Genomic DNA, 17,024 nt, shown 5'->3' on the forward strand with positions numbered 1-17,024 from the left:
AAGGGGATCTGCAGGACACCCAACTGACTTCTCTAGCCCTGTTTCTTTCCTATCATATACTATAGAATTTGAATTTAGAGCTCAGTTATGGTTCTATAGGCTTACCAGAAGCCCAGTGTCGTCATCTGGCAAGTCATCATTGAGACAGTCAATGGATGGCATCATTGCTTACATGCTGTGAAAGTGCGGTGGGAATGGTAAGCAGGAGTAGAAAAAGCAGTGCAAGTGAAGGAAAAAGACAAAGTTCACACTAGTCAGAATTGTGAGGCAGCTTTATGAGACTAAGAATGCCTGTGTTTGACTAGTTCTAACTACAGAGTAATAAGACCATTCAAGCTGTAGGTACCTTTTCCTGCTGGCTAAGAGCTTTTCTGTATGAGCTATGAACTGAAAAGAGTTAGAGACATCCAATGGTCCATCCATGTCTTCAGTGAAGACTTGGCCTTGACTGTTTTGACAATGTTTGCACACGTAGTTTCAGATAAAGGAATGGAAGCAATGTGAAGCCATGTGCGTTTTTGGAACATGAGCTGTATTTGAAATGAGTAATCGAATGATCGAATCTCAAACTGTGCTTATAAATAGGCATTAATTCATATTTTTCTTTTGAAAGGGTATCAGACTTTTCTATTAAATATCAGTTTGTGCTGACAGTGGACTTAACGTCTCTCATAAGTTTATTTGCACTATAGCACTTTTCTAGTTCCCACGATGGAACCTTGGAAGATTGTCAAATTTTGCATTGCCACAACCAAATTATTCTATATTGAATGCAACCACATGGTGAGGGTATTAACAAATCTGGGAAATGGGAGGACATGCATCATATGTTGGCAGTGTTTTGACCAGCAAGCAGCCTATTTTGACCACGATCACATCTATGCAAGCTGATTGAGAGCTTTATCAAATGACAACCCTAGTTCCAATAGTGTTCCTTTATGTTGTGCTCTTGTGCTGCTGATTTATACGTCTCCTACCAGCAAAGTCAACATTGAATTTTGCTACCCACAGGATGAAAGCACAATAACATATTCAGCTTTTACCTTTGGAATGGCAAAATGGCTGGCCATAGCCAAGGCAGAACAAGCGCTGCCTGGCAGGGGTGAGAGAAGAAAGGATGAGAAATTATGCAGAGGGGTTTCTGGACAGGAGGAGTGTGGTTTCACATGAGTGCGATGTGCAGGAAGCACTAGGGTCTTACAGCGTTATAATGGCTCAGTCCGTATCTTCAAGCAAAATTAGACAGTCTGCTACCTCTGCCAGTTTACTGTCTGAGTCTATTTTGACTATGTCAAATGATGATTAATGTTCTTTGTGCAGTCACTTGTTGAAAAGGTAGGAGGAACACATAGTACATGAAAAGACGTATGCTAAGATCTTCTGTTGTCCGTTAGAAATTAAAAGATCTCAGAGTCAGATGGATAAAGTAATCCTTTCCCTTTTACGCTGCCGTTGGGTCAGAGACGTATCAGTCTGGCTCAAGGTTCATACATTTTAATAAGTAATTCCTACAAAGTGCTGTCCCCTTTGATGATAATCTAGCACTCCTCCTCACTGCACACATCTTAAGGGAAAAACATTCAATTTTGTCTGTTTGCAAACAAACAAAACTGTATTACATCACCTATTTATTTGATTTCCCTTATTGCGCTATACATTAATAGTTTTTTTTATGGTTGTCTGATCCTGCCATTGAAATGTATCCTACTAACTCTTTTAGGCTTTTTATTTTTAAAGAAATGCTCAGATTTTCCCAGTTATGAGATACATTACCTGGTTCCAGTTCAGGGAAAGTTTATCTGACGTTAAACATGGAATATTTGTCAGGTTCTAAAAAATACTTGTTTAGTTAATAAACTAAAGTGGTGCATGCCGAATGCCATTGCTTAGGGTCTGTATAACTGTGAAGTGTTTTTATATTGTATATGTAATATTTCACATACGTAGTATATAGTGTGTAATGTTACTTCTACATATATTTTCCATCAACTTGTGCTATGGTATTCCTTTATTTATCTATCTTCAAAAAAATCTTTGAAGGTTGAAATGTGCTGATGTAGCCCGTATTTATAGGTGCATTCTTTATATTAAGAGTAAGAGCAAGATTATTTTTTAAAGGCCTAATGCTGCCTAATTCACCCTGAAATTAGTTTAAGGAAGCTACCTCAATATCTAACATTTCGACTTTAAGTCTCTTGCTGTGATGGAGCAAAGGCTTAAAATGAGATTTCCTCAGTGCCAAAGTTATCTCTCTGTTCTTATCATCTGAGCTTATTTCAATGACAGACTGCTATTTTCTTTAATACATCTATCTGTATTTTTGCAAGTGAAATAGCAGTTTTCTAACATGACTTGCAAGCACTCCACCACTTAGAAGTTTTAGTTTGGCTTGATGGACAGTAATGGATCTGGATAATCATATTCTTAGATGAAAAAACCTATGGGTTGTTTACTATACACTGCGGCGGCATAATACGCTCATGAAGGAAGTAATCTTTGTTGGATTAGATTCAATCTTCTTAACTTGTGGAAAAATACCAATCATTCTGAACATTATAAACAGAATTCCATGCAAAGTCTGCATCTTTTGCAACACTTGTGAACATTTACTTCTCTATAACTATTACATGCAAAAGTCTGAGACAGTGCATGATATTTGGTAGCTTGTATTTTTGTTTCTTTTCAGATAAGACCATAATCAATAATCATTTGCCATAATCAGTGTGGTTAAAACTGCATGGAGGAAAGGGAAGAGTGCCATGACGTTTTAGGCATTTTGGTGTGTAATGCACAGTAACCTGATTGTATTAAAAAATCTGCTTAAAACAGCCTTAATTTCTTCTGTTAATACGAAAAAGCAGCAGCTGCTCAAAGATGTTTGGTTTAATGCAGAGAGAGAAAGCAAGCAATTCTGTTCATAATAACACATCTCAGAGAACTGATGATTTCTTATTTTCCCCAGGAGTCACAGTTGAAAGCTCTGAAGGAGACCGTGCAGCTTTGCCTGTCTTCTGTTCTGCACAATCAGCCTCCTGCTATGAATCTAATCCCTTCAAAGCCAGCTGAGAAGCTGACATCCCCAGTTACAAAGGGCTCAAAAGTTCCATTCCAAGTGACAAGCACCAAGGTATGGTTTCTCTCGGGGTGTTTTTTTAAAACATCTTTGAAGGTTTGTCCTGTAAGAGCATCAAACTGGAACTAAGGAGGATTTTAAATTCATTGAAAGATTAGGATGAATTTTGAGGATATTTTAAGACTGTTTCTGATGTCAATAAATTTTTGCTAAAGGTGGGGAGCAGCTATTTTTTGTGCTGAGGAACAGAATTCCATCGCTTGCTAAATGGACCATGTCTGCATAACAAATCTACAAGGAAGTTGGATTTGCATCTAAAATAAGTGAGGATGCTAATTCGTAGGATCATTTTACCTGTCAGGCACTGATAGTGCATTTGTGGTAATATAGCACTAAACGGTAAGACAGTTTTTACTTATCATGGGTTTTTTAGTGAAAAAGACTGATATAAAAACATAAAACAATCTGGGACACCCAGATGAAGTTTGCCAAAAGGGGCCTATGGAATTGATAATAGGCCATAGGGAATATTCCAATCATGCAGGATGGGCAGGGTAGTTTAAGAAAAAGCATGAAAAAAAAAATTGATGAATGTGTTTTGACTCAGTAGATTGAAAGATTTTGATACAATCAAGTTCTATAGCAATTAACAACTGTCCTCATAATTTTCCAAATTCCAAAGCCAAAAATTAGTGATCTTTCTGTATGTAATAAAAATTGAAATACAATTTCAAAAAGCAGACTATAATTATAAAACTGGATCTCGTGTTGTTACTTTTCTAAAAGTAATGTTCGCCAGTTCCTTAATCACTGTTTTATAGGAAGAAACAATCATTCCCCAAGATTAGCAGGGTTGTATTTTGTTCATGTATTCAACTGATTCAATAGATCTAGAAGAAAAACTGTGATTTCAATTAAAAAGGAAGTTTTACAGGAGAAAGACTGAAGGACACTTTAATGTCCTCCTTAAATTGTAAAACTCTTTCCTGAAATATAAGTGGGAATTGCTAACTCATATTTAACTTGTAATTTTTTATACGGCAGCTGTTGATATTCACTATTAGTACAGAGGCCGAAGCCAAAAATTAGTAATCTTTCTGTATGTAATAAAAATTGAAATACAATTTCAAACAGCAGACTATAATTATAAAACTGGATCTCGTGTTGTTACTTTTCTAAAAGTAATGTTCGCCAGTTCCTTAATCACTGTTTTATAGGAAGAAACAATCATTCCCCAAGATTAGCACTTCTGGAAACAAAAGCACTGTAATAATAGCAGGACACGAGGGTATTAGTGCTCATTTAGATTAAGATCACTGGTTCTACGTTCTGCAGGACAGCGGGCTCCTCTTGTGTAGGTCATGCAGACTGAGCTTCACTCTGAGATCCTACATTTTTCCTAACTCATGTGGCTTTAGAAATGTCTGTCTTGTTCTTACTGTTCTCTTGAGGTCGGAAGTGTTTGTGCCCCTGCCATGGAAGCGTGGGTGCTGAAGGATAGGGCCTCACAAGCTGGGATCGCTATAGGGTCCGAGCCTTCCAGCATTTGAGGTCTCCGTGGCTGTGCAGGTATTGCTGCAGCGCAAGGAACGACGTGAGAATACAGCGTAGAGAGTAGAATTAGATTTTGATATTTGACTGAAACACGGAATACCCTTCCTTCTGTTTTTCATGATGGTACGGGTTTGTGTTTAATGTTCCCGTTTGTAAAATGTATCCGCATTTCCATGCTTCATCCTTTGGAGAACCAGCATTTAGTCTTCTGTACCCAAAAGTGCTTGAATAAGTTATACCGCCTCTTTCATAGACATTTGCTCGCATTTCTCTGCACTTGGCATATGCCATGAACATGTCTGAAAAAATAATGGTCTGCAATCCTCTTCTTCCACACATTGACACCTCATTATTATAAATCTGTGCATTATCTGTGATTATAGAAGCACTGAAACCTGCTACTGTGAAATAGGTTGTCAAAGAGTCATAGCCAGTCCAGAATTATAACCTCTGCGCTTGAGCTGTATAATAGAAGACTTTTTTTTATGATGATATCCACGCTTATGTATCTTTTCCTTTGCGTTTTCTTCCTCTTACAAACCAGCTGACTCTAACTACAGATGTATAGCTTTCTTTTTCTAAATTTATGTTTGCGTACACATTTTGATATAGCAGGCTAGTATTTTTAGAAGAATATAAATGGGTGTGATTACTTAAATATGTTTTCATGTGTAAAAATTGGAACTTCAGATGAGCAGCACTTATACATCTTGTCGTGTCTGATAAGCAGCAGCTTCACTTTCAGGAAAGAAATGATGATTTTTTGGTAAATATTTTGTTGCAAAGATATTCTCATCCAGCCTAAAAATTGCTCTCTAAAAATGTGAAACTTATTATAAATCCATTGAAGGGTACATCGTAGGTATCACTTGGGAACAATTATTCCTGGGACTGGGGGGCTGCCTGCTTAAAAAAAAAAATAAAAATGTTGCAAATAAGTAGGTTATGTATTTGTATTCATAACTAGTAACAATATTACCTGAAATGCTTGTTAGAAATTATATTTAACACAAGAACATGGTGTAGAAAGGATAATTAGGAAAGCAAATTGTCAAATTTCTTGGGAAGGTTTGTTTTAAAAACTTATTTCCTAGCAAGGTATTTTGGTCTTTCTAGAGAATATGACATAAAGAAGCATAAACACGGTTTAACAAATCAGTGCATAGGAGTACCTAAATCAGTACAAAAAAGTTGTTGTTCAGTAATTTGAAAGAGTAGGTAGAAATGGGAAATTCTTGCATTTTAATCACACAAAAAAAGTTCCTTTAAAATGATCAAATGTAGTATCAGTCTGAGGTGTGCTTTGTGACTTGTCTTAAATGAGTTCATATTTACAATGTACAAGAATGTAAAATATAGAATTTACCATGTGAATTGGCACTAATATTTCAGACCCAAACCATTTTAGCTGTCACACACCTGTCATAACACCGAGAGTGGTGCTGACAGCATTGACCACTACAAATGGATTTAGGGCTCTGTGCATACAAGTTCAGTGACACTAACAACTTAAAAGCAAGCATAACCAGAAGGCTGATCATTAATCCTGAACTATGAGGTCTTTAACTTTCTGGATTGTTGACAATTATTTTTATAATAGAGGGGTTTTTAACACTGTAATGTCGCAGCAATAACCATTCCATGTTCTGCTGGAGGAAAATGCTTCCAAACTAGCCAGGAGTTGCTGGATGTGGCTTGTGTTGTAGCAACTTTCCTGCCTTATTGCCATTACAGAGGTGATGAGGAAAGAGAAAAATGAAGAGAAAGGAGGAGGACTGAAACTTCGCTTTCCTTTTTAATCTCCAGATGGGCGCCTAAAGACTTGTGTACTTAGAGCATTGTTAATGGATGAAAACTGTAACATTTACTGGGCTACCTGCTGTGGGAAATGTGGGCTGGTATAATCCGTGAATCAGAGCACTGGGACTGACTTCCTACCGAGGCATTCTCTGCACTTAATGTATCTCAGCATAGCAAACAACTCTGACCATTTACGTGGAGTTAGTAGATTAAATGCATTCTTACTCCGTTTGGTTTAATTCCTCTTTCTGTAAAAGGTTAACGTTATACCTTATAAAAAAAAATATTGCAGTAATAGCTATCATTCAAATATCTTTCGTTGTGCAGTGTAAAGATACCTGTGCTCGGAATGCAACAAAATGAGCTTTAGTAACACTGTGGAAAATTAATGGCAAACCAAAATCAGAAGGAAAACAGAAGAGTCTATTTCCAGTAGTGAGGTTGAATACACAGATGATGTGGAATACAGTGATGCACATACCAGAATAACAGTGACTAGTTTGCTCTACAGTGGTTTTGCCAAAAGTAAAAACATTGTTTCATGTTCTCCCAGAATTAATTCCTTCATTATAAATGCCCTGTGGTTTTGTGTATTTTGTGAAGGGCACTATTTTAAGAAGTGGAAATACACATGAATTTTAGATGGTGAAGAATAACACACCCTCTCATACTGTACAGAGCGTAGGTGGAAAGACCACCTGTGAATGCCACGTCAGTGTTCTGAAGGAAATCCAGGCTGAATAAGAATGAGAACTACCCTTCTGCAGAAATGAATAGTCCAGACTGAAAGGGGAACTATGATTACTTTTTTAAAATTTTTAAATATCTCACAATAAAATGCATTACTTGTGATATAAACTGCTGCAAGGACCCATTGCCTCTGCCTCACGTATATTGTGTATATCGTAGATGCCAGCATATATTGATTAGTGTAAAACTTCAGAAAAGTTGAAGTACCGTGGGGCATCCTCCTTTTATCTGGAAATAAATACTTCATTCCCCATCAAAGTAAGCTTGGGGACCTTTATGAAGCCTAAGAAAGTGTTCTTGTTGGAGGAGGAATGAGGAGAGCTTGTGAGACTGTTTGAAGAACGTACAAGTCTGTAAAGTTGGGCAAGAACAAGGGAGTCTGAAAAGCATTTTGAAATGGCTATATAGGAAGTTAAGAGGCTGAGTTTTCCGTGTTGATACTTAAATAACGTATTTAGGTTAAATTTAAGCTCCAGTTATTCTGGGTACATAGATACTGAGCATCTGTTACAGAAGCAGAGCAGGGCTACTGAAACAATAACATGATCATACTGTCAAGAGTCTAAGCTTCTTCACTGATTTAATCAGGAGTTTTGAAGGTTTTTTTGAAAAGCCTATTTATAAAGGATCGATGATATATCTAGGAAGCCGGAATATTTCTTGGGCTCTAGACCTTATCCATTTCATTCTACAAAACTAAAAAGAATGGTTATAAATATTTATATAAAATCATTATACAATAGTTAATTATTTGTTCTAAATATTAGTTGCATAATTATCTTATTACTGATAATATTGCAGGATATTATCATTATATAATTTATTAGAAATCGAAGAAAACAAATAGAGATGTATGTTTGTTTCTTCAAAACATATAAATACATTTTGAAGGAATGAAGAAACGTTTGGAATGTATAGGTTGAACCCAAACCACGTTTATGTTAATAGGCTTTTAAAAGTGCTTTTGTAAATCCTAGAAAACTAACAGAACGACTTCAAATTCATGAAAAATTAACCATCTGACTGTAGCGATGTATCATCTCATCTCTCCCCTTTTGTCAGTCAGGAAAGAAACCTAAATCAGAACAAATTACCTAAGGAAATAATTTCTGTTTTCTAAAATCTGAGCTATTACCATTCATATAATTTATCATAATATTCCAGTATAAATGAAGGTTCTGACCCTTTGTACAAAGCAATTTCAAATTCTTTGCTCAAGAACCTGTGAAACAACACAAATATAATTATGGACTTATTTGTGTCCTTACAGGAAAGATTAAGACACTGAAAGCTTTTCTAATGTGTCTTATTATTTTTACTCAGGGTGACCTCTGAACAACATGCTTAAAACACGACTTGGAAGTTATTTCTTGTAAGCTTTACATTTCAAACTGCCATTGTAGCATTATGTCAGGGAGCACCCCAAATCCTGTGTGTGATAACCCCACCCCAGAGGCAGAAAGATGGGCAAATAGACTTCTGAAAAATAAAAAGATGCTAGTCTGAAATTAAAAATGTATTAGTGAATTTGGTATCTGAAATTCAGAGTATGTATACGCTTTTTGGTAACATAGTCTCTGTTTTGTGGATTTGGAAAAACAAAGCTTCAGAATGTGAAATGTTTGTGACTGTTCTTTTCCAATTGTCCATTGATTTTTGCTGTGGACTGCCTCACTGTCACCCAAATAATTCTCAGCATCTGTCTGATATTTCAGACCATGAGGGCAGGGTAAGGCTCTAGCAGTCAGGTTTTTTCCTCTATTTCCCTGCTTGCTTTCATTCTCATCCTTTGTTGCTAAATACTCTTCATAATTTCTCCTAACTACTTCTCAGCATTATTCTCTCATTCTGTCTAGCAAAGTATACTCTTCGACACCTATCCGTGCATTAAAGTTCAGAATAGTAAACCTCATTATGTTATTTCTTTTCCTACAAGAGGAGCATCAGATCGGGGAGAGCAGAGGGTCCAGGATTGTCTGAGGCAGCTTTTCAAAGGGTCTGTTTCAAAAAGATCACAAAATACAAGGGTAGACCTGAAAGAGCAGCAGGTTTTAAACAAAAATTCAGCCTTTTTTGTTGGCTGCTGTGGTAAATGGAAAATCTATGTAAGTGTGAAAAAATAAAGCAAAGCTTTTCATTTAATAGAGCTCCAGGAAAATACAAACTAATATAAATATAGCATGGCGTGCTTGGATTTATTTGGATATTAATCGTCTGCTCCAAATTGAGGGGAAAAACTCCACTGTGTGTCCTTGTAGCTTTGTCAAAGAAAACAAAGGTTTAACCTAAGGGCCCAAAATATAGTATCTGAGGTCAGCTGTAAGTAACCAGTAAGAACATTGAGGGCAGTGAATAGATTTGTGCTGCATTAAAGCCTTAGGAAGTCAGCCTCTGCAGAACCTCAGGCTTTTCTGCTTTTGTTGCCTCCAACTTTGCTTCTGCCAGAGTTAACGAGATATCACTGACACCTGCAGTTTCAGTGACCTGCAGATCTTTGCATTTAACACTGGGATTGGAAAACCATAATTTAAAAAAAAAAAAAAAGAAAAAAGAAAAAAAGAAAAAAGGCAATTAACTTAATGCAGAGTCAGCCACATTTTGTAATATGCAGTAATGACATAATCATATAACCCTTTCCTAATGCATAAACATTATGAGAATAAAATAGTATTTAAAAATGACACTACCCATTGGTTTAGAAGGAAACACGTATTCTTTACTCTGAAATTCAATTCTAAGGTACTTACCATAGAAAACTCAGGTACTATGAGTATCTGTAAGGCTAATGTAGTAAGAAATTTGTGTTTTAAAAGGTAAAAGGTAATTTGATAGCAGAAACATGACTAGCATGACTTATTTCTTTATGTAAATCTCTCTCCTTCTGCTTTTTATAGTCCTTTTTGGACTTATAAACTTATTCTGATTACAATTAACAAGATATCAGCCAAAGTGTTGTATTATTGCTAATGATGATTCATTAGACTATGGCAACTCTTCCTCATATCTTTTGTGTCCAGAATTTGCTTCAGACTGAATATGTGTTTGCTGTTGCCTCATAAAGCTTGCACAGAACTTTTTCTACAGCCTTTTTTCTTCAGTGACTAATTTTTAATAAAATTTTATTACATGCTGGAAGCTTTCACACCAGAGATCATTAAATTGAAAGCTGAAGCTCTTTGCTTTTATTACTTACTTTAAAGAAGTCTTCATTATTAGCACGTTATCTTGATAGTAAATTAGTTTTAGTTTTGTTTTGTTTTGTTTTTTTTCAACTGAGTACAATCAAGGGAAATTGGAAGAAAAACAGCTGGCATCTCTTATTTAGTCCACAACCCTAAACCAGCATCATTCTCCTTCAAGTTTCAGTGACACAATCTATACTTACCTACATTTCATTAACTCTTTGACTTCATTCCTCCCTGTTAGAGTATAAGTAGCTGGACTGGCCCATTATCCCAGGGTTCAACTGAAATTAGCAATGGGCTAATAAGCTGAAGAGGTAACCAGTAACCTTTTCTTACTGCACTTTTTGTGGTCAGTTTGCCTGTGGATGAAAAATACTCCAAAGTCTCACTCCAAATGTCCCCTTTTTTAACTAATGTCTGTACTTATCAGAGGTTTCTATAAAGTCTCCCATGATCTAGTACACAATATAGCTCAAAAATACTGTGGGTTACTGCATGACAGTGGTTAAAAAGGGATATGAGAATGTAAAATTGAAATTTCTTCAAGGATGTTTTAAATAACGTCAAAAAAACATTGTTAGGTATGGCTAATGGTCTTGCATGGACCTGAAGATTAGCACGGGCAGCTTACACCCATCTTTTCAAATTCTGTTTTAGTCTAAAACCAGGCCCCATGCTAAAGCCGCCTCAGGCTTGCTGTGGCGTTCAGCAGCTTTCTGGACAAGCTCACCTGTCTTTTTCTCTACCAAAAGGAAGAGAGAGAAGATCCCTGTAATTACTTTTCAGACGTTATTTATTATAGAGATATCTTTCCTCTCCTACTCATGTCTCATACTGAGTGAGGTTTTTTTAGTGTTTCTCTCTCTCTTTCCCACCCCCGGTGACAGTGGAGATAATTGGCGAAACGTATGGTATTTCTAGTTTTAGTTAAAGTTGCATTTAGCAGAAAAATAATAACACATTGTTTTATCTTCTGACTTCCCTAGCTGACGTGTTCATTACGTGTTCTGTTAAAAAAGTCATGTATGTGCCTTTGCAGTTGCACGTTAGTAAACCTATTTTAAAGTTTGTTAGCATCAGCACTTTTTTCTACCCATATTACATGTAAAAAAAGGCTCAAAATGTGCAGAGGATCTAATTAATCATTTTAAGTGGCTTACAAACTTGAATGTAATTGTGAAAGTATTCCGAAGGGGATTTTGCTACCCAAGGACATATTAAAGATTTATTTGAAAATAATTAATGCGGGTATCCTATATACAATATGTATTATTAATCTACTATTACAAAGTTTCACTTGATATGTGTATATGGAGCCAAGTGGGAAACATTAGAGATAGTGATCTTTCTCTTTGATTTGCGCAAAGACATGATTTGGAAAGTACTCACAAAGAAAATATTTATTGACTCTTTGCATTTTGGCCATTAATAGGAATTTTCTAGCAATTTGATTAAAAACATGGTATTGAATCACAAAGCAGAAGAAATGCAGAATGGACTGGTGATAAATCGAATGCATCCAAGTTCAGTTTAGTCTTGAGCAATTTAAGAAATCACCTAGTGGCCTACACCTAGGTCTCATCATCTTCCAGAATTGTTAAGCTTCCCTTAATTCTACATTCGCTATTTTGTGTTAAAATAATAATAAATAACATGTAAAAATAAGTAATATAGTCTGAAGAAATGTGCTCTCACACAATGGAAAAGCAGACAGTCATTTAAAATAAAAAATCTTTTAGTATCAAACCTATATTTGTTGAAATCCTTAAAAGTTCAGTGGATGGTGCTTAAATTGAAAGTGTGCAGTGGTGAAAAATGGAGTCCTAATAAATTACTAATATTTTCTAGTACTAAATATTTTGAGGTAGTTTACAGATTATTGATGGAATCCCGTTTTCTCATATCTTTTGAAAAATAATAGTCCTCATCTCTGTTGATGGAACTGTGGTCATGATGCTAACTGTATTGTCAGGTATCTTTTTTATAAGAACAACTGTCTCTATAAGAAGGGACTTAAAGAGACAATTGGAAGCAAACAGAGCTTATTTTGGAAAAGGTTCCCTATCAGGACTCCTATCTTTTTATAAATCAATGAGAAAGCCCCCCTTAGGGCTTAACTGGGGCAAAAAGTCAAAAGTCTCACAAGGAAAAGCATTTTTTCAAGTGACCTCATTTATGAACCCCAGCTCATGGTTCAGGAGGGTTCTGGCTTCACCAAGGTGGTTCTCCTGGGGTCTGTCACTCTTCTGGGGCTGGGCATCTTCGGCTTTGTCTTCCCGAAAATACAGATGTTCGTGTCTGGGACTGTAAAACTTCAGTAGCTGTTTTGTTCATCTGGGAAAACTGTAATTGTCTGTAAAGCATGTTCTGATGGTGCATATTATTGCTGCTCTGAAGTGTAAGAAGTGTTATACAGTGTTCATTATCCCACAGCTAATTGCTTTTTCCTTTGTGATGGCTGTAAAAAAATCAAGACAATTCCTTATTGAAGGAATGTGTTTGCTTGCTTGTTTGTTTCTTAAGTATTATAACATAAAAAAACCAACAAAAAATAACAAACAAAATCACCTCAAGATGCTTAATTATCTTAATAGTTTTTTAAAAGAAAGGCTTGTTATTTTTTCCTCTGCAGTGAAGGACAGCCTGTTTTAAAATTTTAGAAATGGTGCAAAAATGAAGACAAGTAGAAAGTGTATTTATATGTGAAGTTGGTGTATTTACACATGTAGTTGTATCCTTGAGCATCTACCCATCCCTCCAGCCATCCTTGAACTTTGCATGCTACAAAATATTACATATTTGAACTTGTAGACTCTATGAAAAAATGATGGTAAAATTTAGCTATTATTAAGAGAATGAGAAATTATAAATATAGATATAATGTAATATAGTTAATTGACTTGTATAAATATATTAACAAGTTTTTTCTCTAATAATTCTTATTATATGTATGCTGACCCAACAAAATCTTCTGTTTTTCAAACCTAGTTAATTATATTTCCTTTTCTTGTTGTTTTAGCTACAGATACATTTACAATAGACAGCTAGATTTACTGTTAAACAAATGGTTATTAGAAGAAATTTGGCATGAAATCATCCATATCAAGTGAGCTAATTGCATTCTGGCATTAGACATAAGTGTCCATGAGTAACTAGGCCACTCAGAAAATAAGACTTCTGCTGTCTAGCCTCAGTCTCTGATGCTATGTCGGAGTAATGGTTTGGCATCAGTGATAGTTGGTTTAAACTGTGAATTTATTATGTTGCCATACGCACTCAGGACAGAAGAAAACCTTGTGGATATCTAGTCTTACCTGGCATAATATTTGCCCCAAAGGTTTTCTATACAAATTTTTGTGTATATGACAATTTTGTTCTAGCAGTTTATTAGTTGTATAAAACCCTTAATTGTGCTTTCATTTGTGTCCTCAGTATCAGAAATTCAGCAAAAAAAGTGTTACAACTACCTACCTCAGACCTTCTTTGCTATTTTGCATGTTGTGATCCAGTGCAACTGCAGTCTGAATTCTGCGTGTTTTTCTTACATGGATGTTCAGTAAAAGAAAAAAAACTGGGTAACTCTCCCCCTGTAATCCAGTTCAGCTAAGCATAATTATAACCACCCCTTATTCTCTATTACTATTAAGGGTATTTTGGTTTTTAGATATTTAGATAAGAGAGCTGAAGAGACAAAATATTGACCAGAACAGTAAATGTCATTACAGAATAATTTAACATCTGGCACATTGTATCATCCCTGCTGAGTGCTCCTAGCAACATTCTACTGCTCTGAGGAAAATGCCTCCTGACTTTGCTGTCCAGCCCTTTATTATTTATTATTTAAATTGGCCTAATGTGAGTTAAGCTCTTTCCAAACGCATGGAATGATGCATTTTTTACCTTTAAGAGCCTGAATGGAAATGTCTTTCCCCGTCAAGCCAGTCTATCACAACTGACTCCAGTTTGCAGCCTTGGCAAATTACGTCCTGGCATGTTATCCAGGCAACAGGCCAAAATGATGAAGAAAAAGGACACAGATAAGCACATGACATACATCTTAGAAGTTGCTAGGAAAAAATGTGATTAAAGAGCGATGTGGAAACAAATTAACGCATTAGTGAACAGCTATGTCCAACAGCTGCCTCTTGCCCTTGTAGATCCTGCCTGTTCTTTATTATGAAGATTGCCACTATCTTGATAAAATTTGGTGTTAGACTACCTTTTGTTATTCTGAAGTATTTGCCATAGGAATCATTAGGTATAGGATCAAGAATTATGGAAAACTTTGAAAGGTAAACATGTCAAGCTCTTCTATTCTATTTTATTTATTTAATTTTCTTCAGTCATTTCAGATTTTATAATGACAGCTACCTGCTTAATATTTCACCAATCACTTAATCCAATGGATCCTAGGAGTACTACGTGGTTATGTGTCTATTGTAGAATGGCTTTAGAAACACTTTGTATTTATGGCCATATAAATATACATCTCGGGTATTTATAATTTGTCAGAAAATGCACTTACCCTCCAGAACAGTAGTGCTATAAGCTACAGATAATGGCGTTCATCTTTCCTGAATTTATGTACAAGTTCTACTGTGCTGTTTATTTAGGCATCATACTACACATGACTGTGTAACCATCGGTTTGGAAATATGTGATGGCATTCTAGCAGGAATGCATATACTGCAGCTTTAGTACCCTTCAAATGTGGTGTAGAGGGGGACTGACATGTATAATTCTTAGTACACTGGCATCAGGGAGTAGTAAAGGCTTTATAATTTTTATTTTTCTCTTCATTAATTCGTGTTCCTGTTACAGTAATGAAGTGCAACCCATAACCCCAGCTGTCTTTAATTTAGCTGTCCTGAGCATCCAAAGCAGTCCGGCTTCAGCTGATACAAAAGGCAGCAGAAAGGGCTGAGGATGAACTAGCATCCTAGCTGGTTTGGAGCAAGTTCTGTCTAGCCCCAGTGACATGCTGCCCAGTACTTTATGGTTCTCATTGCTTTGTAGCTTTGTAGGCAGATTATGCAGCCTTTGCTGCCTTTTTTTCTTTTTTTTTTTTTTTTTTGCTTTTTGAGTTTTCCTGTAGTTAGTTAGTTGATTAGAAAAGCTCCCAACAGCAATGTAGATGAATGTTTGTGAGATCAGCTGACTTGTGAAGTACATATGGCCAGGAGCAGATGATAAACTATGTTTCTAAGTACAACAACTCACCAGCAATAAAGAGATGAATTCCTTTTAGATAGGAATGCTTCCTTATGTTTTAATTTAACATTGCAATAAAAAAACTCGATCTATTTCTAAAATGTACATTCTTTGATGGAAGCACGCATGCATCAAGTAGACCTGGGAGTTATAACACAAAACTCAACGGTACAACATCTTTTTCCTCTAATTTCCCTTGCTGTATTTGCCATCTCATCCCCCACCCCTGGCATTGCCAGCACTGCTCTCAGTGCTTCTGTTTTCTTTAAAGACCTCAAATTAAAATACGGCTGCAAAGTGCATCTACAGCCATACCCATCTCTAAAGATCTGTGCAGTACTTAAAAGATTTTTGCCTAATACCTTTAGTTCCTTTACTCCATTTTACAGAAAGGTTACCTTAAGTGCATGATTATGGGTTCATTTAATCATTTTAATTTCTTATTTATCACCTCTCCTGTATTGCAGCTCCTGAGATAAAGTCCAGAAGTATTTATCATATTCCTTTCCTGTTTATTCCTGATATTATAGGTTTTCTACTTTAATCTCTTGTCTCAAATTTTGCTGTGAAGGATTGCTCAATTGTGCAAATGTCAGCTTTGAGGGAGCCAGCTGCTTTCCTCTCCATTTCCAGTTGTGAATGTAACATAGTTTGGATTAGGACGAAGTTGAGCATTGCTGTAGCTCCAAATTATAAGACATTTGAAGAAACATATGTGATTTGGTGATTACATGGTTCATCTTCCTTCATGTTTCTATCACGATGTGACCGAGCAGCAGCCTAGAGAGCCGCCATGGAGAGATCTCAACAGATCAGAGTGCTGGGCAGTCACCTGCTGTATGACATTGAACAACAACAAATGCCAAATTCTGCACCTGGGATGGTGTAATCTGGTATGTGCATGTAGATTTGGGAACCAGAGGCTGGAGTGCAGCCCTGCAGAGAGCAATCTGAGGCTTTTGGTTGATCAGAAGCTCAACAGGAGTCAACCATGTGCCCTCATGTCCAAAAGGGCTGCCTGTGTCCTGGGGTGCACTAGGCACAGTATAGTGAACTGGCTGAAAGACGTGGCTGTGTCATGTCTTGGCATGACATCACCTTGAGTGTTATTGACACTTTGGGGCTCTACAATCTACGTAGGACGTACAAATATTAAAATGTGTCCAAAGAAAAGCGACACGAGTAGCGGGCTTGTGAGGAGCAGCTGGGGATACCAGGGTTGGTCAACTTCAGGTGACTGAGGGGTGACCTCATTGCTGTCTCAAACTTTCTTGTGATGGGGAATGGAGAGGGAGGTGCTGATCTCTTCTCTCTGGTGTCTGATGATAAGACTTGAGGGGATGCCTTTAAGTTCCATCAGGGGAAGTTCAGATTGGCCATTAGGGAAGAATTCTTCATGGAGAGGGTTTACAAGCACTTGAATAAGCTCCCCAGGGTTGATGTCACGGCCC

The 17,024-nt window shown here is 36.5% G+C and overlaps 1 protein-coding gene across 2 annotated transcripts in view; it reads left to right on the top strand.

Moving 5' to 3' along the window:
* Positions 1–17,024, top strand: part of LUZP2 (leucine zipper protein 2) — a 309,793-nt gene that overhangs the window by 267,592 nt on the left and 25,177 nt on the right. For both annotated transcript variants that reach the window (XM_056355154.1, XM_056355153.1), the window contains exon 10: positions 2,963–3,127. In XM_056355154.1, coding sequence (XP_056211129.1) covers positions 2,963–3,127 — 165 coding nt within the window. The remainder of the gene's footprint in view (positions 1–2,962; positions 3,128–17,024) is intronic.

Source organism: Falco biarmicus, chromosome 10 (assembly GCF_023638135.1).
Source record: "Falco biarmicus isolate bFalBia1 chromosome 10, bFalBia1.pri, whole genome shotgun sequence".
NCBI classification, from domain to species: Eukaryota; Metazoa; Chordata; class Aves; order Falconiformes; family Falconidae; genus Falco; species Falco biarmicus.